The sequence below is a fragment of the Passer montanus genome, unplaced genomic scaffold (assembly GCF_014805655.1).
Source record: "Passer montanus isolate IOZ18808 unplaced genomic scaffold, ASM1480565v1 scaffold1, whole genome shotgun sequence".
NCBI classification, from domain to species: Eukaryota; Metazoa; Chordata; class Aves; order Passeriformes; family Passeridae; genus Passer; species Passer montanus.
In genome coordinates, this window is record NW_024356504.1 from 9,141,028 (window position 1) to 9,169,020 (window position 27,993).

Here is a 27,993-nt window from a genome sequence, read left to right on the forward strand (position 1 = left end):
ACTTTTTCCCCTGAACATTGCAATTCACAGGCCACTGGTTTCAGTCAGATTTGGCATCTGCAAGGTTTCATTAGCCTTTTTCAGAACCTGACAAGGCATCATTTATTTCTGTCATTTATTCTTCAGTTTCAGTTTCTGGCTTCACTGAGACAGAAACAAGTGTTTCATTTCAGAAATATTTTTGGATGGAGGGGAAAACATACAGCTTTGCATTCCAGTGGTCAAGCTTCCAACCAAAAATTCAGCATAATTGACTTATAATTATGCTTTGTTATCTCATTTATTCACAGAAGTTTCAGAGAGTTAAAGTGGCACAAGCAAATTAAGAGCAATTGAGACAAGGGAAGTAACAGTAACAATTTTTATTTATAACCAGTTCTCATCTTTAGTGCAATGTAGTATTTTGCTTTTCTATTAAAATCATTGCTCTGTGAATTTGCAAAGCAGTAGAATGTCAGTTGCCAAAGAAATGAAAATAGGACAGCAATACTTCTGTGCCTGACTGAAATACATATGGTGGTGTCTAGACACTACACTTCTGTAGCTGGAATATTAAAATACTGCAGTTACACAGCATATTTGTAGAAATTTATGGGGAAGAAAAATATCTTCTTACATCTGAAAGTGAAAATCCCACAGATAAATTTCTAAGGACAATTCCCGAATTGTGTGTGTTTCACACTGCCACTGTACATCAGCCAGTTTAAGAGACCCGAGTAGGACACCTCCCTGAAAGCACTGCTCAGTGAAGCAGATCCACTCTTGGAAAGCTAAAAGTTGGCTCAAGAAAGACTCAGAGGGATGCTACAAACTGTTTCTTTTAGGCATAGGAAGATTGCCAAGGGAAGAACTAGACCATTTGTAGTCTGACATGGAACAGTGTGCCACTGTCCAGTGCTCCTGCTGAGATCTCCCTCTGCCCAGGAGGGCAAAGCAGAGCAAAGGCTCTGTCATGCCATAGTGACTCTGCCAGTAGGTTCCATATTGCCCTAGAAACAAGGTAATACAGGGTACCTGTGATTTTTCAACTCACTGAGACATGCTTTTCAGGGCCTTCTTTCCATCAACAATAAAATGTTTTCACTACATTGCTCCTTTGAAAAGGGGAACTTGCTTCACAAAACCACACAAGGTTTTTCCCGTTTTTGCTTCCTTACCTTAATTTCTTTGGTCTATTTTAGCTCTTATTTTCAGAGAGGAAGACACCTTCTTACCCCTCCATTTCACAAAGGCGAGCATTTTCCTAGTTGAGGCTCTGCAGAAGTACAAACAAACCTAACAGTAACCCCATAAAAGAAGTTTATCACCACATGATTGATGTGGCTGGTACTGAACATGCAAGTCAGTCATTACACTCAGAAAAAGCAAGCACTTAAACCCTGCACTTTCAAAGGAAGTAAGGATCTTTGTATGTTATGATTCAAACTTATCTTTTTCAGCTTCGTATTGTATGAACTGGTATTATTCTGATGGCTCTGTCAGTCTAGTTCAGAAATAAACATTAGCAGAAGGAATACATTCATTAAAGGTGGCATATTTCCAACGGACCATTAGGAAGATCATTATAAATATTCTGAAGCAACAGACTGAAAAAATGCTGAAACCTAAAGAAATGTACAAGATGTGTAAGAGTACCATTTTTAAAAAAAAGGAATTATCATTTAAGGTAATGCGCCTTCTGAGCAAGAGGACTGTATGTGGAATGAAATTTATTTGCTCACTCTCCTATTCCATCCAATAAGCTTTATTCCAAAACAGTTAAATTTTTGTCTGCTTAAAAAAACCCCAACTTTCATGGCTTATGAATACCTGTACATTATATCTGGGGTGAAGACTAATAAACACAATATGAGAAACATGAAAAATTTATTCATTACCAAAAAGGTCCCATGACTGCAATTCAAATAAACCCTCTCTTAGGCAGAACTAAATGACAATAATATAATAAGACTGTATCCAAATAAACCTGTAAAGACACTAATGTAAAACTCACGTGTTCCTTGAAACAGTTGAGACAGGCCATGGAAAATATCTTGGGGAAAATATTGACTCATGTAAGCTCGGAAATCTAGGAAAGGATGAAGGCAGCTAAACCACATGGAAGGTAAGAGCCATGGACATGGGACTAATGATGGACATAATGTGTAGCAAAGTAATTAGTGATGCAATAAGAGACCAAAAAAAATGCTACAGAGCTGATCTATTAAAACATCGTGGAACACAGAGGGGTGATTTTTTCTTTTAATGCAAGATTTAATTTACAGAGCTGATCTATTAAAACATCATGGAACACATGAAGATCAAGAGGGGTGATTTTTTCTTTTAATGCAAGATTTAATCCTCACCTCATGCTGAATATTCTACGGTAAGCTCTGAAAAGAAGGATCTCCTGGATATGTTTAAAAACTCAGAGAAAATTGAAGAGTTGAAAGAAGCAATGGTAAATGACAGACATAGGACAAGGGAACATTTTGAAGTGGCACCTTAGCAAAAGTAAAAAGACAATGTCAAGATTGGGAAAAATATCAAAGTACTAACAAAGTGAGAAGAGCAAAATGAAAAAATGAGGGACAAAAAAGATGATAAAGACAAAGAAACCAAACTCCCCAAAGGCAAAATTAGGATAGAGAAGCAAAAATACATCTACAATAAAAACAGAGGGTATAAGATGGAACACAATTCTTCCTTGCTTCCTGAATTTCCTCTCAGTAATTATGAGTAACTAAGGTGATTACATACTTTTTAACATGACATGAGCACTCAATTTTAAATAACACATAGAATGTCTAAACAAAGAAGAAAATTATACTTTCACAAATTCAGATCTCTGGTTTTGTTGCAATTTAAGACTTTTTCTGTTCTTTTTGTGTCCCCAGACAGTTCAAGCAGATGCTGCCTGCTCTCAAAGTCTGATGTGTTTGCAAGCTGGCAACAGATCATGGATCATCAACTTGCCCAATGAATCTACCTTATTGTAATTCAAAACATCTTTATCCAGCACTTACAGTAATATGTGAACAGTCTGATAAGAGGGAATCTGATATAACTATACTGAGAATGAAGAAACCTAGCAGTCACATTTTAGCTAATTTAACCGAACTAAACTGCATAAAGTCAATCACTTCAGCCAGCCAAGTAGAAAGATGAAAGATGTTACTACTATTTTTTTTCCTAATGCTCTCAGAGACTGTGGTGCTGGATGCCAAAGCAGAGATACCGACTCACTCAAAAGGAAAAATGTTCCTTTCCCCTGCCACTGTCCAAGCTACTGAAGAAAGCTTTGCTCAGAAAGAAGAGTGCTCCTTTTCCAAGAGCACAAAGGTTGCTTTGTTGCTTCCTCTGTTATCACAGACATACCTTTTTTTTTTGTAAATACAGCTCTCATTCATGGGATCTCAACAATCACTTGCCAAGTAGATAAAATGCCAGCCTTCAAGATCTTAGGTATATACTTTATATCTTAGAGATCTTATATCTTAGAGATAAGCAGGGCCATGTTCAAGTTACCACTAACTTTTTTTTAGATAAACTACAAAAATTTTTACACTTTTTCAATAAAGCAAATATAAATCTCTGTAAAAATAATTACACATGCCTTGGAAAATTCACTTTGTTTAGATAATTTTTACCAGCTTTTTTTCAGTCTTCAAACCTTTTATACCTTTATATCTGTTTGTTTTCAATGCAAATTTTTAAGGGTTACTAACAACACTAGACAAATTAGTCCAGTAATTGTTTATTCAGGCTGGCTAAGTAAGTAAACTACCCTGTTTACTACTCAATTTCCTCCTAAAACCCTTATATGGATGAAGTGAACATTTTTCCCCACAGCACAGACTAACACAGGCTGGAAAGAACCTCAGAAGGTCTCTACTCCAACGTCCTGCTCTAAGCAGGATCATTTATGAGTTCAGCTCAGGTTTCTCAAGGCTTTATTTTCTCAGGTCTTCACACTTCAAATTCATTTTCAGTCAATTTTCAGTAAGAACTCTTCAGTTATCATGGAAGTCAGCACTTTGAAGCCCAGCCCTTGAACCCCAGCCATTGCTTTGTATCCCTACACTCCCGAGATCACATTTAGCCATATATAAATACTAAACCTTAGCACTGAACTGACTGACAGGCCATTTCACCAGGCCTGCATCATTATTTACCACTTTCCCCCTCTTCTATTTCCTTTCTCCATTCCCTGCTTGCTATTTCTTCCAACAGCACTGTAACATTTGTGAATCTAGCACTGCAAAGTCATTTCATCTGACTACGTTCCTGTTTGTTCATATGTAAAATGTGGCCTCTCTGCAGAGAATGACCTATCTAGAGTCTTGCCAGGCAGTTTTTCCTTGGCCTCATGACAGTTGTGGAAATTTGCACCTCCAGTAGGACCTCCTGGGAGAAGCTGCAGTACAACAGAAATCTAAATGGCATTTCATGATCATGAAATGAGCCCACTGAAATCATTATTACTCCTGAATACTGGAGTTATAAAGATTTATGACCAATGCCTACTCCAATAAATATTTCTTTAAAAATTTTATGAGTTCCAACTTATGACTATATCTTTGATAGGAAAGAAATATAAGCCACTAATTGTTAATAGTAAATGTACAGATATGTGTAGTGCATTATTACTGCACTAATCATGAGTAATTATTAAATATACTGCATAAAATCTTAACATTAATCAACGTGATATCTGCAACAAGCAAATCAATACCTTTCAAAGCCCAGCTCCTTTTCAACAAATATGTTTGCAAATAGTGTGATTACTTTTTATTGCGTATTTCTGAAAATTACTTTACAGAGCAAAGGACATAGGTATTTGGCCACTTTTTATTACAAAAATATAACCAACACGCATTCATTACGATCCTGAGCATAATTACAATCTTGCTGGAATGTGGCTAGCACCTAAAAGGTTCACTTTATTCTGCTTCTATCAGCCAGTGAATAAATTCCTTTATAAATATGAACATCAATATTCTATTTTGAATAGAGAAAAGGCATCTATTTTTTGACTACATCCCATGAAAGTCCCTGGAACTGTGAAATGTACAAGGTGTCTTATTCAGTCTGCAAGACCAAACTATGTGAAGAGATTATCTTTTGTTCATGCAAAAATCTAATTTCATTTACTTGGCTCAATTCATTATAAATTATGTGGGCTACTGAACTCCAATATTAAACATAGGCTATAAAGCTTATTTCAGAACCCCACAAGGCTGATGGCATGTAATGAAGTTTCACTTCTTTAGGACTGCACTACAGAACAGAATTTTATAACTTTCCTTCAAACAATAAGTTCTAACTTGTATTTCCAAGGCACAAGTACAACCTGTACACCAATGGACCTGCAAAACCACCTGTTAAATGCACAATAAGTCAACAGAACACAAGTTTGTGTTTTGATGTCTGACAAGGTAAGACATTGCAGGCAAAATATTAAAGTTTTATGAATGAAAATTTATAGCACTGATATGACTTTCAACCAAGACAGTGTTCCAGACTTCAAAAAAAAGCAAGTTTTTTGCAGTCTCTTCTTTTTCCTCCATGACTGACAGATAAGCTTTATCACAATTTCATATAAATACCTCTCACTAAAATTTAGTCACACACACAAGAGACTGTATGGTCTGAGTAACCTGTCTGTTATCATTACAGCTCTGACACCACATAACTTTCCAATCACAAAGCAATTAAAAAGGGGAGTACAGGTTTTCTACCATGCAACAAACTTTAATTTAAACATCACCTTTTCCAAATCCACTGCAAACAACCAAACACCTCTCTGGACTAAGCATGAAGATGGTTATCAAGGTAAGGTAGGCTGACTATGGATGTTTGATAGCCAAGAAGTCTAAGGGATGTTTGATAGCCTGGAAGTTTAACTCATCCAGTATTTTCCTCTGGCAGCACTGAATACAAGTCTCTTGTGCAACTAGACTTTAATGCAGAGCTCCCTCAAGGAAGTTCAGTGTGGGACCATCATGAGTCCTCCATTGTGGGCAAATCTCATGCCCAAAAATAACACTGTGCTATTTGCAGCCTTTGTATGCAGTTGCAATACTTGGTATTTGGGAGCCACAAGAAGGAATCAATAAGGCAATAAATTTTCCTTCTTTCCAGTATTTAGAGAATTTAGCAGCATAACTAAGGCTTTATTTGCCCGCAGCTGTTTCATAGAAAAAAAAAAAAGGGGGGGGGGAAGGAAAAAAACCCAAACAAACAGAGGAGTTTACACAGTTTAAATTCTGAAGGATCATTTTAAAAGGGAAGCAGAATGCAATTTTAACAGACCCTCAGAAGTATGCTTCATGAATGTTCACTTAATACCAGACCATGACATTCTTAAAATTTCAAGCAGGGAAACCTGCTCTGGTTACCTTGGTGATAAACTGAAGACAAAATAGCACATAATTGTTGCTGATGTCACTGCTCCAAATTGTTTCCAAGGTTACAGAGTACCTCAAATAATTGTGATGTTTCATTTCTAGACTGTATTTGAAGCCCATTTTCTGTTCCCAGTAAATTGTTTAGTACTGCAGGTAATCTATCTAAACCTTATCTATTAAGCATCAGCAGCCTCTCAGCAACCTATGGTAAGGAGGTAGGGTTATATGTGGAAAATAAAGCTGCCTAGTTGTTTACTGAGCAACATGACTCCTGGACTATCTTAATTCTTTTTATCCTAAGAATCTATCTCTATAACAATATATATCAATCAATCATAAAAAAACCCTGAATATTAAATGTCTCAGGGCAATGCAATATTACATATGAGCTATCTACCTGAAAGGAAGCTATACCCTGGGGTAAATTGTGGAAAATTGGTTGTAACTATTGTGAGATTTTCTCACAATCTTCAAACCCATTATAAATGCAGAGCACAAGTATTTTGCTGCACTAGAAATAAAAAGCAGTTATGCTACATCTTCTCCATTGCAACGTCCAGTTTAGTGTGCACCATAGCATGAATCTCCTTAAAAATCAGTATGTACTCTGTGTAAGGATTACACTGACAGTATTACTGCCAAAAGACAACTACAGACAATGCTGTTAACTGCTGAAGTCCTGTCAAGAAACAGGGAGCACTTTTCAAAGCACACTAAAACCAACATAATTTTAGTCTACAATAATAAAAGCAAGACTTGCTAGGTCAGCTCTATCCCCTAAATCTAACTGAAAAATATTTCAAATCCTCACTTCTGAAGGAGACAACAGTAGATGTCCATCTCCCACCTCTCCTCCTGCTGGATGTGCCTTTCATCACATGACTGCTCTCAGACTGCAAGGCTTGACCTTGTCAGCAAGAAATTTTCCACTAGAGCAAAACAAAATGGCATTCACAGTATCTTAGCAGTCTGTTATTACTTATGCAATGGATTTCAAAAAGTAATAATTTACTTTAGAAACTGGATGACTCAAACAGTTTATGTGCATTTAATGCACAAAATTAACTGCATATGGAGTCACTAAAAATATCTGTCAGGCATTTCAGCTTTTACCTAGGGTTTAGAGGCAGTTGAGTGGAGCATGGAGAGTAACACAGAGCATCAGAAGTGATTATTTTTTATTTGCTCAAAAAATGGTTGAGAGCTGAGCATGTTTATTTTCACGTTTATTCAAGTTTCCTGATGAATTCATTTCAGCTGCGTGCATTTTAGCTCTTCTGTGTTCTACCAACAACCAGACTGGCAGGAAACATTTGGTGAAACAGTCTGTTTTAAATAAGCACCAAAGAATATACCTATAAAACAGTACCCTTCTATTCATGAGAAAGCCAGTTGGAGGAGAGACTCTTAATAAATCAAAAATCAGAAACATACTGTGCAGGCAAAGTCCTCCTTAACAGCCAGAACAGTAAATGCTTACAACAGACTATTCAACAGCAAGCCACAGAGCACAAATTACAATTATTTGCTGAAATTAGGCTATGAATACATATGAACAAAGAGTGCATTAGCAAAATCAAATTCTATCTCTAAATGCCTTCTAAAAGGAAGAGTAAGACAAAATCAATGAGAAACAGGCAGTTGTAGATAAGTTATGTGATAACTGAATAGTTAAAGAAAGGAAAGGAGGGAAATTGCACCAAGATGATTTGATTTTAGGGCTAATTCCCTACTGTCTTATGTAATAGATAAAAATACTTATAATATTCTACCACCTTCTCAAATATATTAAAATGTCATAAGGTAAATGGAAAACAGACCCCATTTTGTTATGATATAGCTGCTAACTCCACACACTTCAATTTCTAGACCTACTGTCAGACTTAAAAGCCCAGTTATAGATGCATACTTGGTACAGCCTTCTCTCTGCTTTTTAAATGAGCATGATATAATGAAGGTAGAAGTACTACAAGGTACTCATTATTCTGTTAAACTCTGGCACAAATCTATCTGAATTTGGTATTCAAACCCAAGGATGCATTTGACTTTTTATCAAGTCATATACCTGTTAGTAATGAATAAGTCCTGTACATCCTTATAAGGGCAGAGTCCTTGCCCTGAAGTATTTTGGCACTGCTGCATATCTGAGAGAGTGACAGTAACAATACTAAAATACCTTGTCATCTTAGCACACAACTGTTTCCCCATGGACTTAACACATGTACTGCCAAATCATACAAACACCTCCATCCACCACTAGAGGTGTACTGAAGGGGTAAAAATGGTCCAGTCCCATTCAACATCTTCTTTAATGATGAGACAGAGTGTACCCTCAGCAAGTTTGCATGTTCCCCACCTGTGAGGAATGGCTGATACACCCCAGGGTTGTGCCATCCAAAGGGAAGGAACCTCAACAGGCTGGAGATACAGCAAACAGGAACCTCAGATGTTTAGCAAAAGCAGTGCAGAGCCCTGCACCAGTATTTTCTGGGGGCTGACCACCAGGAAGGCAGCCTTGCACCAGAGGAACTGGGGGTTCCCGTGGACACCAAGGTGAACATGAGCCAGTTCTGTGCCCTGGTGCTAACGAAGGCTGGTGGACCCTGGGCTGCCTTAGGAGGGGTGTGGGCAGCTATACTGTCCTACAACACACGCTTGTGCTTCTTTCCCATTCCAAGCAACAGCAGTAAAAGTGTATGCTACACGATATACCAGGATCATGTCAACACCAATGCAGATGGCAAAATTACAGAAAAGTTGGAATATGAGAGGCTGCAATATGAAAGGCTGTGTCACAAAATGTTAGTATTTAAAATGTCCCCACAATGGATCTGTTCAGATGGATGGAACTACCTGTAGTACACCAGCTGCCTAACGTGTATACAACAAAGCAAGGTGAAGGTGCAGTGGGCTGTGCCACAGTCACTTTATCTACTGAAGTTATATTCTGTTGTCTATTTTCTCTCTTAACAAGATCATACCTTAAAAATGACAGTAATTGAGTACACATGAAGAACTTCTTCAGAGTTTATTTACCAACATAAAAGGTGAGTTATGGTGGCACAGAAATTATGAAGATGTACAAACTGTGTACAAACTACCATGAAGCTGAAGTTGCAATGGGGTAGGAGGTGGTTTGATCCTGCTGGATGCAGGTCAGCTGCTAAAGCATCAAGCATCAGTAAAATCTAATAAGTACTCCCAAAAGCTGTAAGTTTCAACACAGTACAACACAGTTTAAGAACTGCCTGTGTACAAACCACCACGAAGCTGAAGTTGCAATGGGGTAGGAGGTGGTTTGATCCTGCTGGATGCAGGTCAGCTGCTGAAGCATCAAGCATCAGTAAAATCAAACTAATAAGTACTCCCAAAAGCTGTAAGTCTCAACACAGTACAACACAGTTTAAGAACAGCACCACTCAATGACTACTCACAAGCTCAATTCCATTCCACTCCTGGCTATTTAACATGAACTAATGAAGCATAATAATTTTAAATGAAATTTCATTTAATTCTCAGATTTTGTGAGTTAGAAAATCAAACTGCCATTTCTTATCACCAATCAATTTTAAAACAGGTGCCTTCCACTTCTCCACTCATGTCTATCACTCAAGAACACTTGAGTGATAGACATGAGTGAAGAATTTGGTTTAATTCCTGTTAGTGTCAGCTGTCAGTGTAACCTAGAAAAATTGCTCTTTACCATGTCCCTGTAAAAAAGACTATATATAAAGAGACAGATCCTGAAAAGCAGGATCTTTGCAACATGATGTGAAATCCTCACTTTACACTCGTACATACACCCCATCCACCCCTTCCACACTACTATACCATCTTTATCTCCTCTTTGCCACACTATTTTTTATAGCCATTACTTTTCAAAATTTCAAATAATTGCCAGTGATTTGTCACGATACCCTAAGAGATAGTACTGAGATGATGCAATATTTTTCATGAGATAACATAGTTAGAAGAATTTATGGACCTATTTTACTTGAAAAAGCTTAGGTGTAATGCTATTTGAGAATCTTTCACTTCGTAATATTTTTGCCAAAACCGACACACCTAAGTAGTGACAGCAGATGGAAGAGGTTAAAAGTATCAACTCCCAAATTACCAACTTCTCTAGGCCACCTTCCTTTCATAATTTAGACCCTTCTGTTGGAGATTTGAAAATATATTCTAGGCAGATGACAAGTTAACAGAATAATTTCATGCTTCAGTGTCTTCGCAGTATGATTTATCTCTTATCTCTTAGCACTGGAGGTCCCTTTTCAGGAGATTTATTAGTTAGATCCAAGAATCCATTTTGATGAGAGAGAATATGTGCATTATTGCAAAACAGAACCTTAACATTTGCTCTAAGATAATGTCTCCTTCTCATTAGTTTTAAGAAAAGTCCCATGCATGTGCCATCACAACTATTTCTAAAATAATGCACCTTCATACAACAAAATGTTCATGAATGAAAGAGGCTTTTTATATTTGCATTAGTCAAGGAACTTGTATCCCCTCCTCTTCTAAATCTACATAACATACATAGAAATAAGGTCCGGAATCTAATGGAACATGTGATGTAATAATTAACTAGCATTTTCTTTTCCACTCCACTTTTGCTATCAGATATTTGCTGCAGACAAATTTTGTAGGACAAGAAAAGTTTAACCACGGGAAGTTGCTTAAACATCTCGTTCACAGCTCAGGCCATATTATCAAAAGTATGAAGTTAATACCTAGACAACTTAAAAAAAAACCATTGTGTTTTCAAAAACACTTAGCATGCAGCATCTTCTGTTGTGAAACTAGTCAGGCTTTGAGAGAAGTGCAGCACAGTGGGATCACCTTTTCTCTTACACCAAGTTGAAGTAGTTGGTGATTTCTGAGGGTTCACCTGTCCTCTAGAAATAAGATATTTTGTTAAGATAAATTCAGTCCCCAATCACATTTTATATTGCTTGACCCAATGATAGAAAATCTGAATTTAAATGGCCTCCTCTTCCCACAATGCCATATAACACATCTTGGGACTCTATGGTGTATCCACAGATGTGCTCCTCTGCCAGCCTCTGAGCTGTTCAGTCTGGAGATTAGTCCATCCCTGGTTAAGTTACATAACACAGACATGAACCTAGAAGCAGTTAAGTTTAACAAAAGTCCTTGACTTGAGTTCTACACACAAAGATATCTCCAATGATCTTGAGGGTATTTGACTGCTCTGACTGCCAGTACAAAACCATTCATCTACTGGTTGATTCAAATCCCATAAAGCCAAAGTAAAGACTCATTGATTTAAATTATACTCATTTAAGACTAAGGTCTAGCTCTGCTGCTCACTGTGTTGAAACTCAATGCAAAGGCTAAAAGCACAATTGGCTCTCACTAGAAAAAAAGCCAGTGACTAAACTGACATAGAAACTTGACCATTTGAGAATGGAAGAAGTCTGCAGAAACACACACACAGCCATTTCTGTATCTAGTTTTGGCAATTTTGCCAATACTAACATTTTAAAATATTCATGAGAATAGAGTATTAAACAGTGTTTGATAACAAAACTTGAAAACCACTGCAAAGCTTTCTATTAATGTAAAGAAACCAGCATCACAGAAAACAGACCAGTCTAGTACACAGAACGCAGTACAAATAGAAAGATATGGATCAACTGGAGTCAAGAATGTAAGCAAACAAGTAATTAATTCTTGATAACTCTCTGACTGAGTGATGTCTAAGTGTTTTTTACTGTAAATGGCAATGTCACCTCTTGTCCCAACTACAGTCAAGTCAGCCCAATCAACAAAAAATTATCCTGGGAGAACACATACAGAAATCACATACAAAAATCAATTAATCAATAGCCCATTAAGTTTACTGCTTATTATTACCCATTACATTTATTGTTTGTTATTTGCAGAAGCTTTTTGCACTTCCAGATAAACAGAGCTAGACTGTAGGGAACCACAGTGACACCATAACTGTGCTCAGAGGATTTTGGATTGAACAATCTCAGAAGGTGAGCTCCAATGCTTCCATGTCACTGCTGGACACTCAACACCCAGTGCCCAGAAGAACCACTTAGAGTCTGAGAGCATCAATGCTCATGCTGAAAATGCTGTTAAAAATGTGGGAATTTCAGCCTAGTTATCAGGAACTGATCCGAGAATTCTTCTGAACTGTCAAGCTACTCTAAGAGGGGAATGCACTTTTTTGTAATATTTACTGTCCCTCTGAATTGATTTCAAACAAGTACCAGGAGAAAAGCTCTGTCTCCTATACCCCAGGTGTTTATGACATCCAGCACTCGTTATAGTTCACTTCATCTAACAAGAATGCACAGTTAGAAGCAGTAGGGCTATAGCTTATGTAATGCACAGCAGAGCAAAATATCTCAACTTAAAAACTGATATTATTCTACTTGGTAAATATACAGAGATTATTTGATTAATCAGATAGCAAAACAAAGGTGAATTATCTATGTCATACAGAGATGCAACAGCACATAGAGAAACAGGTAATCTGTAGACAGAAATCAAAGATTCTACATGCCCTATTTTTTTGTATCTTCCTATTGCTTGCTCTTACTTTTGGTACCACTTCTGTCCTCTTACACTATTTTGAGCACTGATAAAATTTTTAGATATTGTTTTAGTAATCTGAAGCCTCCCTTGCCTTAACTGGCCAGACACGTTTTACATTCATGAAAAGGCAACAAGATTAATTGCTGCTTCAGTATAAATAATTTTGGAAAAAGTGGTGGTAGTTCATGTCTGAGCTGGGGAGAAGAAGATAGCTGTATGAACCAGAACCCAGCACAACTGCATCTGCATATAAATAGACTTAATCAGAAATGCAAATTGCAATCAGACAAAATTTTAAAGGCCTATGATAACTGGGTAGATAACAAAAGGTCAAATACTTGTATTGCTGAAGGTTTTAAACTGTTAAGTCAGTGGTGATTCTTCATTAGCCAAAATGTGGAAAAGACTAGTACATGCCAGCCTAATCAATGATGGACAATTTCTATATTTTTTCTATTATTACAACTGTTCTGTTGCTAGACTCTATTTCATGCTGTCAATCTCACTTATTCAGGAAGACTCAATGAAATGAAAACAAATGAAATCAAATATAGACAGTATGAAATAACACAGCTAATTTACATGACTATATATAGAAAGGAATTTATATCCCTTTTTCATATCTAATCTAATCTAATTCATATGAGATTGTCCATGGATGACAATACAAATCTTCACATTTTAACATCCTCAGGTAAATGAAAAAATAAATTATGATTACAGTTTGCTGAAACTGCCAGACTGCTTCATAGCACTGATAAAATTGTATGTTTTTCTTTTACAGTAAAACAAGCCTAATGCTCTAGGGGAATAATATTTGAAAACATTATTTAACAAATAATGTTAAAGTAACAAATGCTGCCGTCTCCATTTGAAATAAATGTTTTCATCAGTAGTAGGTAAGAAAAGTTCTGTTGGAAGTAAGGTACCTGGATATTATGTGATTTTATATTCTAAAGTAAGAATAAAATAAATAAGTCTTTATAATTTCAAGGCATTCTAAATAAAAATTGTTGTAGAAGCCAGACTAAAAAAAAAAAATCTTTAACATTCCAGATTTTTATTGTCTTTCTCTAGAAGAGATTCTTAGGATTTTAAGCACAAACATTTGCCAAGTAGTTCTCCTTTGAGTAACTGCCTTTGAACAAACTAGTGAGTGAGGAGAGCCACCTAGTGCCATACCTTGGAATTTTAAAAAGGGTTTTCACCGGATGCATGTCAAATAAAGGAGGGTCTCCATCCCCCAGTTCAATAGCTGTTATTCCCAAGGACCACACGTCACATCGAGCATCATAGGAGTAGTCATACTGTTGCTCACAAGCAATGACCTATCAGAGGAGAAGCAGAGAAACCAATGCTTTAATATAATTTACAACTCATATCATCCAATATAACATTGGTACTTTTTTGAGTCATGTCTAAAAGGCTATGTAGCTATCAAATCCATATCACTTTTACCTGTATATACCAGACAGAAGAAACACCACAAAAAGGTAACAGAAAATTAGAACATCTCTTATGTTTGTTTTCTTTAAAAACAATATCTTTATTTTTTTAAATACATTAAGCTTCATGGGATGCTTCAAATATCTACACAAAGAACATCAATAATAATTTTTTTTAAAGAATGACTTACAGAGACCTATTATAATAGCAGAGAACCCTACTGATGTTATTCTTATTTACTTCTGTGACTATTCATGGGGATAGACCGATTTGCATAGCTGGTTTTTAGATAAGGATATTCCATCAGTAATTTCTGTCTTTTTTGTTGTTGTTGTTGTTTGTTTGTTTTCTGTTTGGTATTTACTGCATTCGAGTAGTTTAAAAAATCTTAGGTAACATGCCATATACCTTGTCTAAGAAAAATGGAAGTGAGCAGGAATCTCTCCTTGTATATCAGAACTGTTTTACATCACAGAATTAATGCACGCTTCCAGCCAGCTCACTGATCACATTCTAATACACTGACTATTCATGTCAGCTGAATCTAAATGTGAGATTCAAAGCAAAGTTTAAATTTAGCCCTTATCTTTACAAAGGGATGAGACAAAAAATAACAGCCTCACTGTGTTTTACTATGATTTGGAATTGTGTCTCATGTTTGTCTTCCAAAATCTCATAAATTAAATAAGTATTTTAAAATAATTTATGGGATCCTGGCATATTGCTAGTATAAACTTCCAGATCTTTTCCCATAGTTTTTCAAGTATCTTTAATAATTTGTACTTAAGATAAAAATAACATGTCCTAGGGTGGCTGTACCTATGTTCTAGAAGAGAGTTTATATTTTTTAAACTTCTGTATTACTTCTCAATTCCTGTGTTAGGGCTTCAGTTTGGAACAACACTTTGCACAGACTGCAACATACAAGTCAGCAATGCGAGTAGCTGCTGGCAGAGAGTCACCTGTTATTAAAAAACCTTTCCTGAGAAGCTGCTGAATTCATCTTAACCTCTGAGTTACTTTCTCCATAAACTGCACCTAACAAAGGCATTCCTGACTCTGGCAGTGATTCCATCCAACATGCCCATAGAAATTGTCTGTCTCTCATTTGGGACTCTTGACCCACTGTAGTGCACTCATCATTTATTTTATCAGAAATGGGGGTGCTCAATACAGTTGAAATAATACTGAAATATCTGGGGGTGGGGGAGGTTTGCATTAAAGTTGCACATCAGTTAATTCTTTTTCTTTTCCTAGAGCAAATCAGTCAAGAAAAATGAAGACGCTTCCAAATTTTTTATCAATGTTTTGAGAAGTGTTGAGATCACTCTTTCTCCTCAATTTTTTCAGTTAGTATCCCAGAGAAAGGGGAAAAGTTAAAATACACACCACAAAAGAGGTTTCAGAGATTTTTTCCTTCAATTTGAAGAGGCAGAGCTTTGTTAGTTAATCCAGTGTTTTTCAAAATTGTCACACAAAGATAATTTCTCCATCTCCCTTCTCTTCAACAGAATGTCTTAAATGAAAGCCCTGGAATAATTTTTAGTTCTTCAAAATGTTCACTATAGCTTTGATCTCATCATGGAGATCTCTCTATCTCATAAAATATTGACAGTAGACATCTTCTACACAGCTCAAGCAAAGTGTTTTAAAACATATCCATTTCAGAGGCCTTTATGATAATTTCATTTTCTTAAAAGAATTTATGAGAGAGAAAAGTCAAATGCAAAAATTTGGAAAGTCAGTGTAGAGATCCATCAGAGATACTTAAATAATATATTCTGAAGAGGCTATCATTGAAATTTTGCTCAGAGATTGAAGAGGAAGATTATATTTCTTGTTTATTTTGGGAGTTTTCTATACAGTTCCCCAAATAAGCTGTATATTGAATAAGACTTCCTCAAAAAAAAATTCATCCAAGTTGGCTTCTAAGGCCATGACTTGGAAACCTATCCATATGTGGCTAACTTTATGCACTGTGCTTTCCTTCCTTTTTTAACCCATGAAAAATATTTATCTGCTTAGTATAAAATCTGTTAAAGCCCATTTTCCTGGAGGTGAATACCTTGGAAGTTGCCTGGATTCTCATATGCATACTGAGTCCTTTGCAAATACTTGCCTATTTGTTCTCTAATTCTATGATGCAGAGGAACACAATCTCATTTTCAAAAGAAGGAAAAGAAGGATCTGCTCAAGGTCACACTGGACTTCATCAGCAATGCCCCACACATAGCTGAATGTGGTCTCCCACATTCAAAGATATTATGGTTTTTCCCTGCAAGCACATCACAATTGCTTCTAACTACAGGGCATGACAAACTTTGCTGTGTATGTTGGTCTTACAAAGTTTAACAAACTACACTTAGAGCTTTTTTCATCTTCACAGTGTATTTCCTATCAAAGAGAAAGGAATGAATAGCACATCTTTATGTCTTCTGCTCCACACCTAACAGATACACCTCCAGTACCTGGCAGTACAACGACACTATGGCAAAATACTGCCATTCTAACCAGAGGGAACTGGACACCATTAGATTCTTTTCCATCCCATTATAGAGGCTATGGTGATTATTTTAGAAAAAATATTCCCCTTAACATATATGCTTTTTATAGAAGACATTCAACCAGTGGACCATATAGACCATTAGCTTGACAATAGTGAGATTAGCCTCACAGAAAAGATCCAAAATTAACCACTGTCTTCACCCAGTATGCAGAATGTACATGCATGCAACAACCACTTTGGTTTGAAACGACTGCTCAATTTCTGTGAAATTTATTATTAGAATCTTGCCAACTGATGTACTCTTTGGAGAAATGCAGATGCGACTAATTTTGATTTTTAAAACAACAAACAAATTTTTCGGCTTTTTCCTTGATGAAAGATGTGCATCTGCAGTTTGCTTTATGTGCTGGCTAGCAGAGAACATTCTCTTGCAATGTGAAGAGAGTCACAGTTTACAAGCCAGCCAAGTCTTTGGGAATGCTGCAGTCTTGTATTGCCTTGAAAACTATTTCTACTCCCTGCAGAGCAAAAATCTCTAAGAGACAAAACCAACAGGGCCTATTGACTTATCTTTCTTTATATTCCTATCTCTGTCAGGAACTCAGAGACACCTTTTTTTTTTTTTGAAACATCTCTACTTTTCGTTGGAGTTTTGGAGCTGAGAGTAGCACTCAGCACTGCTGAGGCCTGCTCTGCCCAGTGGGGTATGAAGACAGAGAGCCCAGAAGACACAATGTGAAACTGCAGAACATGCTTCTCCCTTTCTTTCTTTGTGCAAAGACAGCACATTTCTACCAATTTTATATCCAGCAAAATCCTCCCCTGCTTGTAAAAGTGAAACAGAAGACGTAGTTTGCTTTGCTGCAAGCATTATGTTCATGGCAAAGCCTCAGGGGGTGATGTAGCTCATCTTGAGATTTGCTAGTAAACATCACAGGAATAAACACTGAGTCTTTCACTTCAGCCTGGGCTAGCTGCATGGACACAGTGGCCTGGGTTGCTAAGGAGACAGGCTGTCATCTTTTGTTTTAGATGTAATTTCATCACAATTTCATGCCCAGTCATACTGCTGTAGGTTGAAAACCATTCAAACACTAGAGAGAGAACAGAAAGTGTGATGGTAGCTGTCAACACTAATTGTGCTGAGGGCTACACTGGTACAGAATGAGGGGATAGGGAATTCACAGGTCTGGAAAAATGATACACAAACAAATCAGTCATACTAAGTGGAGGGAATTTAGAGAAGTCAGTGCCTAGACATTCTGTGTGATTTACAAGTTGTACAGAAACAAAAATTCAGAGACACATAAGTTGACTTATATCTTAAAAAGAAAATTTTGTATTCAAGGATCTAATTCTGCCTGTTCTGAAATCAATATAAACATTTCTCTGAACTTCAGCAAGTGCAGCAGCAGATCAAAGGTGGATTTAGAAGAAGGAAAACAGTTAATACAGAGAACTACCTATTATTTGGACAGTGGACATACTGACTTGCGCAGAGAGAGAAAGCTGTACACATGTTTAGATGAAGCAAAATACATCAAACCCTTTTAAGTTTACCCAGAATTATTAGAAGTGAACTTACTTTCCCTCTGCCTCAGTAAATACAAAGCAGAGCTGCAAGCACAGGCTAGTAACAGCAGTGCAGGTGTGCTACTGGAGAGCACTGCTGCACAATGAGCGCCCTGAGCCGCGCAGGAAGGAGCCCGGAGCCGGCCGGGGCGGGCTGGGCTCAGCTGACACAGCCAGCCCAGCAGCTCATGTGCCGTGTGAGCACTGCTGAGAAGCACTGCGCATGCAAAATGTCACCCTTGCTGCAAGGAAAACAAGATTGCCAGCTGTGCCAGCCAACTGAAATCAACCAACTGAACTTCTGGGCTCCATCTGAGACTACACAACCCAACTTCATTTGTTTACATCAGTAATATATTACATATTCTTCAAATCCCTATGTAGCAACACCAGAAAAGGCTTTCATGATAGCACATAGCAGCACTGGGGATACTCAATTAGACAACCAAACTGCTACTTATCTATCTCTCCATCACTTCCTCTTTCCATCTTTTCCTTCTCCTCTTCAAGCACATTCATACATTGAATAAAAAGCAATTTTGTGATTGAAATTGGTTCCATATTCCTGCATTTTCTTATTTGGATTTCAGTTCCTTATTTTGTACCATTATACAAATGTTTCCATAGTATATCAGAAAATAATTTGTTATAAATTTTCCCAAAATAAGTAGTAAATAACATTTAAAATAAGTCCTATAAGTAATTATCACAATTAATATTGATTTATTGTAAATTAATTATATGTCAAGCAGTCAAATTTTACCAGCTGTGAGTAATAAATTTTTATTTTTAACTCGCCCAAGGGAAATATTTCTGACACCATTAGACTGCTCTGGCAACAGGCTACATTTGTAGGGAAACATAATACCTTTTATTGGATCAAATGATATAGCAAAGAAAAACAAGCTTTCAAGCACAGAAATCTTGCTTTCATATCATGAGACCATCACTACTCATAATAATACAACAGGCACATTTTGCTTCTGATCTAGAAATATACTCCTTAATAGTGAGTGTATATACTACACACCTCACACAGATTTTCAAATGGTCTTTCACAAAGAAAGCAAAAACTAAGAGCTCCTCCTCCTCCACCCTTCCAACTAAACATATTTCATGTAGGCAACTCAGTGCAGACCCACGTGGTACTGAACTGATTTTCTCTGATGTTTTGGGCTTGTTGTTTTGATTTGTCTTTTAAATCTTTAAACACCCTACATGAAAGCTTTACAACCCCTTCATAGTTGTTGAAACAAAATAGAAACAACTCCTCCACACCCCTTCACAAGACTACAGCTATGTCATCAATGCTACTGGCAATGCTCCCTGAGGTTTCCTCCAGCTGCCATCTATTTTCACTTGCCATGCTAGCCCAGGTGGGGCTCTCCTGGAGGCAAAGGAGGAGGAGATGCATTCTGCTAGATTCTGCTTTTGAGGGAGAGCTTGCTGGTGCTGTCCTGCTGTGCTTTCTGCCTCTCTTGTATGTAATGTCCTTTAAAGTTTGAAACCTCTGTATTCCATTTCAGACTCCTAAATCCACTGTTTTCATTATGGACTTTAACCAACTTCAGTATAACTCCTTACTACAGCAGTTTGTTAAAGTTTCAGTTTGAGAGTCACAGAAAAGAAGAAAGCAGAGGAAAAGCCAGGACAGTAAAGGCAATTTCCTTCATTTCTTTAAAGAAATAAAAATCTGTATTCGGAAATCTTTTTAAAAATCATCTGTCAGCTGTCATAAGGTGGAATCTCAGAGTCATAGGCATTTCAACCATGTGCAGCCATTTAGAGACTTAATCCTACCCCACATTCTGCCACTGATCTGCTGTAAGTTCTTAAGCAAATCACTTCACTTCTATGTCCCTCAGTTCATCCCTGCAGTCTTGCCCTATCTCTTCAGAGCAACTGTTCCCACTCTTCCCCCATGCCTTCCCACACTTACACTGCTGTAGCTCCTCCCTGGCATGCCTGTACCTGGTTCCACATGAAGCACAGCGCTGCACTCAAATGCAGTGCTGCATTTTGAGAGGACAGCTAGTATTTCCTAAAAATAATTGCCAGTACACTGCAGTGTCCCAGCACCTTAACCTCCCGAAAAACAGAATGTAATTGCATAATGTATGTCAAGAGGGAAGTTCCTTTTCACCCTAGGCTTAATACAGCATCACCTATGTGGCAAATTATTTCATGCTACTTACCTTCAACTTTAACATTTTTTATTGCATTTATTATTTTTACCCCTTAAATGTGTGGGATTTTCAAATATTTCACTGTTGATTAATTGTGATGCCAGATACACACAAGTTCTATAAAAGCAGCAGCAGATTTGTTTCTATCAGTACAGTTTTACTCTGAGGACAGTTGTTTGGGGTTTTTTTGTAAATTATGCTTTCAATATTATCTCATGTACTGTAATTTACAAGGCAAAAAGACTATAAAACTGAGAAACTGTAATAAGAGCTAATTTAATAATCTATCTCTTATCACTAGCTATACAAGAATTGCTACTATACTTTCACAGAAGATATTAAAATATTTTCAAAACTTTCTTTATTATAGAAGGTGTAATATTATTTATCACAAAATAAGCATTCTTTTCCACTGTACAACTGTTTTCAAATGGCTTTCAGGCAGAAAAGTAAGTGCATATCCATTCCTGAAATCTATATCCTATTTATACTAAGTGGTGGATTCCTACAGCTCATCATAAATCAGCATGCGCAAAATTCCTTATTTAGGTGGCAATTAAAAGTATAGTGAAAATATGCATATGAGAAAAGCTAATTTTAGCAAATTGACCTTGAATCTCTTGATGTAAGCAAAGGGCTGACAAACAGAATAGGCTGAAATATGACAAGATGAGACTCTGCTAAATTACTTCATAAGAATGTATCACTGTACCTGTTTAGAGTTAATTAAAAACGTGAAAGGAAAGATGGAGAGGGACTTTTTACAAGAGCATATAGTGACAGAATAAGAGGGAATGGATTCAAACTGAGGGAGAGTAGGTTTAGATTCGATATTAGGAAAAAATTCTTTACTGTGAGGGTGGTGAGGCACTGGAACAGGCTGCCCCATCCCTGGAAGTGTGTAAGGTCCGGTTGGATGGGGCTCTGAGCAACGTGGTCAAGTGGAATGTGTCCCTTCCTAGGGCAGGGGATTTGGAAATAGATGATCTTTAAGGTCCCTTCCAACCCAAACCTAGGATTGTATGATTCAATAGGCCCAGGTTAGTATTGGGCAGTTAGTATTAGTAGTGGTGGGATTATCTTTTCTATGCTGTTTTCCCAATTCGGTATTTAAACTACACATTAAATGTATTTACAATTAAATGAATTTTTCCCAAATTCTAAGACTTGAATACAGCCCTTATTGTAATAAATATTGGCTTCAGCAGAAAAGTTATGCAAGGTTTTTGCAAACTTTTTTTTTCTTTTTGCATATTTTTAAACTTAATGTAAATTTAAACATTAATGTAAGTTACTTATGGGGTGCTTTTTTACCATCTAGTTTTGTTAATTTTTTATTCGATTATGCAGACACACAATTTTGTACTGAAACAATGCAAATATTATTCATTGTTTCAGGATTAGACTTATTTCACACACACATGATCAGATTTAAAGTTTTAAATGAATACAAAGGAACACTGGGAAAAGAAAGACAATTTAAGCTATTCACCCACTGTTCTAACACTTTGGAAATTTATTCTGATCCTCAGATGTACTGAATTTTATCCCAGGAGAATGCCTTGATTCAGCAGGAGAAAGGGAAACTGTGTCTGGGGCAATCTTACTGATCATTACTTCCTGCTGCCAGCAGGGTAACAAATATTCAAAACACAGAGTTGAAACAGCTTTACCTAATACTGAGACATCTGAAATAGCTCTGAAAATAGGAAAACAGACCCAAGATTTTACCTCTGCTTAACTCATTATTACAGAATTTTTATATCTTTTCCACAGTATCACAGCTTTTCCTACTCATGTGTCATATTTCAACAGATAATCCTTCAAAGGATCAACTATATTTTAATTATGTTTCTTTTAAAATATAAATATACATTCACCAGTATAATTTTTAGCAGTTATCAGTAAAATATAACAGCATATTCCCTTCAGTTTTAAATTTTCTTCAGCATCTCTCCAGTTCTTTCTAACTTCAAGTATCATTTTCTATTTCCATTCTTAAAACTAAATTTGGGTCACACATGTACATATATCTGTACATGGAGCACATCATCTTGAGTGTGATCACATGCCACACCAAGGGATGCTACCATGCTTAGAACTACAGACATAAAGGCAGTTCAGTACAAAAGCTTCAAATCTGATTTATCCTGCTAGCACATAACACAATTTATTTATCTATTTCTAATATCTAGCACAATAGAAGCAGATTTTAGGTAACTTAACTGTTTGATAACAAGCAGCTTTAAACATACTATCCTGCCTTATTTATCTTTTATTGGTATGCTTGTATTCAGTGTTTCAGTTTCTGAGAGTCTACATTTGTAAGTATGAAAAAATATTAATTAGGTTAAACAACAATTATTAATTTTCAGTGACTCCTCTTTAAAGCTGCTCTCAAACTGGCTTATCCTTGTCACATTCTCTGTTGCTTCCTCACAGCCTAATTTTCACCTGTATTTTCATTTTTTCAGCAAAATTTTTTGTGAATCACAAGCTCTGCTCAAAACAAATGCTCAAGGACAGCTCTTTTTTGTCCTGATACTGCTAAGCAAGCCTCAGAGTCATCAGAAAAAAAGGAGCCACGGTGCTTGAGTCACTCAAATAATAAGCAGTTAAGCTGCTACTTTGAATGCTGTCAGTAAGAACACTGACTTGAAGACCTTCCTTACACCACCCTCAGACACTGCTATTTTCCTATGAGCTTCTGCTATTTTAAGTACCATGCCTTATAATCTCTTTGAAATGTTTTGCAAACTTAATCTTAAAATGTGGTTTTCTTCATTTTATAGAGCATTCATGGCCCAGGCTGATCTAGTGATTCCAGTTTTCAGTGTGTTTGTCTCCTGCTTATATCCAGTTATTCCCATCTGTCAGCTTTAAACATCCTGCATCATTCTTCTCCAGGTTTTCTTTTTATGGAGTTTACACTGGAAAATATTTCCTGTCAGCTATATTCTACTCTGAAACAGTACTGTAGTCTCTTCCTCCAAGGCAAGCTTTTTCATCTCCCCTCTCACTCCCCCTTCAGATTAAATCCATCCTTCTCACTGCCAGATGAGATCCCATGATTACCTTATGCATTGACTGAGGTACCTATGCTTCACATCCAGATGAAGTCCAATTGAAAAAAAAGCCTTCATGTTTTTTATTTCTCTGATTAGGAACATTTCATTCCTGTTCAGTTATTTTATGATATTTTGGCATTTGAAATAAATTCGTTTGAAATAAATTCTATCCTAGACAAAAAGATTTTGTGTAAATGAGTACAAAAAACGGAGTTAAGGGCCTTTCTAGTGTTTACTGATCTCACCACAATCTCATCTAGAAAACACTCTTCCTAATAAACTGTTACCCAAGCACACCTTTTCATTTTCTTTTTCCTTTATTGCAGTCCTAATCTTCGATCTTTCACATAAAAATCTGGGTGCATATTTTAAAAATACAAGAAAGATCTCCCCAGAAATAAAGTACATTGCATCCTGCATATCACTTGAAACCTGTCATTTAAAAGCTGTTTCCACAACAGCACAATGGGTATCTAAGCCCCTTACAGCTGTGAAGCCTGGTGTGACTCATGGCATGCAAATGTAATATGGGTTACTATGCCTATGGTACTGGGTCAGTTCTTTCAACAGATCTTTTCAAAAGAGCAAGAATTCAAAGCCACACCTGTTCCTGTTTGATATGCCATGTACATATCATACCTTGACTACATGTGTGCTGTACTTTCAGGTCAAAATTTTTCAGATCAAAATATCTGCTTATCTCTTTGGCTTTCTGCCACGAGAATAAATATCTTCAACATGGCAAGGAAAATAAATTTGGTATAATTACTGCCCTTGATGGCAATTATTCAAGCAGAACAGTACCACGAAAATAACCTATTATAATCCATGTTCTATAAAATCTTTCATAATATGTCCATTATTATCTGAGTAGTATTTTATAGAGGTCTCATTTTAGAAATGTCTCCAATCAAGGTGATTCCATAAATAATGTTTTCACAGTGGTTTCTAAGGTATCTTGTATCTCCTTTGTGACGTAAACTGGTTGTTATGGAGATGGTGAAATATCAACCATTCTTTGTGAGACTGTGCAAGATCAATTTTAGACCCCTTGCAGCAGCATATTTTCTCTGCTCAGCCATAATCAGCCTTCCTTAGCAACAAAAATAGATGCATAAAGACTATGAACTGTTTTAAAACAAATGTTTGCACAATACTTTTAACTCTTCAAACTACAGAAGTAGACCTGTGTGCATTTGTAATAGATAAATTCCACCCCAAATTCCCCAAAACTCACATGGCCTTTAACAGAAAAGAGCCTCATACTGTTACAAAGGCTGGAAAACTTACAAAAAAACAAACAACTCCTGTTTCAATCCTTGTTCTTAAATTTCATAATCCATATCTTTCAGAAGTACTTTGTGGTCCTTAAAGCAGAGAATATAAAGATTGATACCTTGTAAAGATAAAACACATTGTCGAACAAACTTTACTTTGGTAAAGTACATATTTTTGCTCAACAGTGTGTTAAAACTTTTTAGAGCTTCATGAAATAGAAGGCAAAGGGTTATGTCTGGATAGTAGTATGTAAAATTATCTAAGTGAGATACTTCAAAATGGGCTAAGCTACCTATATATTATTTTTATCAATTTTTTAACCTATGCTAGCCCATGTGTCTAAGTTTTAAGGCCCCAGTTAATGATTAAGGTTAAAGAACACATAGGTCAGCCAGGGTTTTGCAGTATGCAAGACTGGAAAAAGGAATTCCTCCTTCTCCCCCAGTCCATATTTACATCACAGACTAGCACCCCAAAACATACAATATTTGACTGGAAAGTCATAACATTCTTAGGACCCTCGTTTATTTGTAGATTTGCTGTAATTTTATGCAAACACTATAGAGAAGAAAATAATTATTATTAGAAATCCATTTTGTATACTCTAATAGTATATTACTTCTACTGAACAGAGGACAAGATGTAAAGCAGAAACACAGCCATAAGGGAGGGAAAAATACCCCTACCATGGGGAAGTGGCAACAAAGTGTGTATTGCCAGGAATGGAGACAAGGCAGACAGGCACATTTGCCTACCTCAGGTGCCATCCAAAAGGGTGTTCCCACTGAGGTGTTTCTACGCAGCCGTGTGCTGGTGAGCTGGGCTGAAACACCTGCAGCAAAACAGATCAAAGAAACTTGGCTTCAAATTCACTGTCATTTCAGTAAGTTTATTTCAAATAGCTGGAAAACAAAACCCAAACTTGTGAGCAAAGCTGCAGAATGCCTGGCCAAAGTAGGTGCAAATTATTTGCTTGATTGATTTCAGCTTGCTGTTTTCTACAAAGTTTATCAGAGATTTTTTTTTTTCTGTGAATGACTCTCAGTTTGAAGCACTTTTACTCAAACTCAAAAATTCCATTGTCACATAAATATCCCAGGTTACTTTCTGCTGTTTTCATAAGTATAAATGGGAACTATTAAAATTACATCTTGACTTTAAAACTTCTGTTTCAGAATGCACTGCCTGAACATCACGAACTGGGAAAGTGTTCACTAGCATACCTGCAGAGGCTCCTGTTCAACAAAACACTTATGCACCTGCTTAAATCTTTTCCTAATGAGAAAAGCTCAGAAGCTCAAGCTCACACTGCAGCTTGTACTTAGGGAATTAAACACATACTTAAAACATTAGCTTCAGAGCTTTGCTGACTGGGGCTGGACTACTGAAGCACAACTGAAAAAACCAAAAGAATGAACTAGAGTGCAATCAAACAATGTTAACAAATCAGAATGAACTTTGACAGCAAATCTTCTGTGCTCTGGTCAACATATTTTTGAATGAGTTCAGTTCAGTAGCAGTCCAATGAGGTGACACAAAGCCAATATTAACTTAGAAATACATTTTGCTTTAACATTTTTTAAAAACAAAAGCCATAATGGTTTGCTCTTTTGGCATTACCCAGAGACAAAAATGAGCAGAAACACATATAATACACATTGACTGTTGCCAATAAATGAAAAAATAGACTCATAAGTTAAATAGTTTGATTTCTGATTTCAACATTCAATTTTACATTTGTTTTTAATTTTTCAGTGTAATTGCAAGTCTTCAGTGATTTTGTGAGTACTGCTGGGAAACAGTTAACAGCTAGCACACACTACTCATTTCAGTGTGATCTCTCTTCAGTCACCTTAATTCACAGCTGCTATCTAGGGATATTCCAAAACAGTGCAGAATACCAAAGAGCTGAGAGAGGGTGAGCATGAGCATAAATGAATGATAAGTTGCAGACATTTTAGGTCAATTTACTGTGACCATCATTTATTCAAATATATTATGCTGTCAACAGCAGTTGAGGGAAGAAATGTGTGTTATGTTGAAAAAACAAACTGTAAAGTCATCCAGTAAAGAAAAGCCTTAATTAAAGATATCTGTGCAACCCTCTCTGTGACCTAATATCCATCTCTACAGCCTTGAATATGAAGCAGCTTTTTTAAAATCAAGATTCTGCCTCATTTTCTCGACTGAATGGATAACATTCAGTCATAATAACTCATATGAATAGGTCATAATTTAATTTTTTTAACCCCATTGATTTGAATTCTCATTTCTTATTTAATATATCCAATCCTACATTAAATTTAATTTTTTTTTTCTTTTGACATATTTTCTTCCCCACTCACCAAGCAACTAATCTACTTAACATTCCCACAAAATGGCAGAGGATTATTAGTTCCAAGGATTAACCTAAAAATATCCAAAGCATCCACTGTGTTTGGGTACTTAATCTGAGATCTTTCAGTTGTCAGGCACTCCACAAGCCTCAAGTACAGCTAGAATAGATCTCAGATGCAGTTCAAGAGCACACAGTTCTTCTGCAAAGCAGGACAAGATGTTTCAAACTGACTACTGGGAAAATGAGGAACTGAGTTTGATGTAAGTGACCCTCCAGCATCACAGAGAAACACAAGCAGAAGCAAGAATAATCTCCAATTTGATATCATTCAACTGTCTCAACTGCGAGTCCCTTCTCTTCCGGAATTCCTTGCAATTTCACTATTTATCTTCTACTTTCTGCAAAAAATGAGACAAAACAGTTCTACAAACAGTATCACCTGTGACTCAGTCCTAGATCATTTCCAGAGACCACTCTGTGGCTATAGCAGTGGACTAACACAGGAAAAAGAGCAACCCAATAAAAGCTTGGTGCCTGATACTTCTTTAGTCAGCAAGCCTATAGATATATTGGCATTTCTTGGCATTTCCTAACTCTTAAGCAGTAGGGAACACTTGAGATTTCAGTCTCATTTTTT

The 27,993-nt window shown here is 36.6% G+C and overlaps 1 protein-coding gene across 1 annotated transcript in view; it reads right to left on the minus strand.

The window, feature by feature from the left end:
- MYO3B (myosin IIIB) overlaps positions 1–27,993 on the minus strand; it is a 192,068-nt gene that overhangs the window by 133,366 nt on the left and 30,709 nt on the right. Inside the window, exons 8-9 of the mRNA XM_039729329.1 lie at positions 25,774–25,850; positions 14,145–14,290 (exon numbers count right to left, since the gene is read on the minus strand). Coding sequence (XP_039585263.1) covers positions 14,145–14,290; positions 25,774–25,850 — 223 coding nt within the window. The remainder of the gene's footprint in view (positions 1–14,144; positions 14,291–25,773; positions 25,851–27,993) is intronic.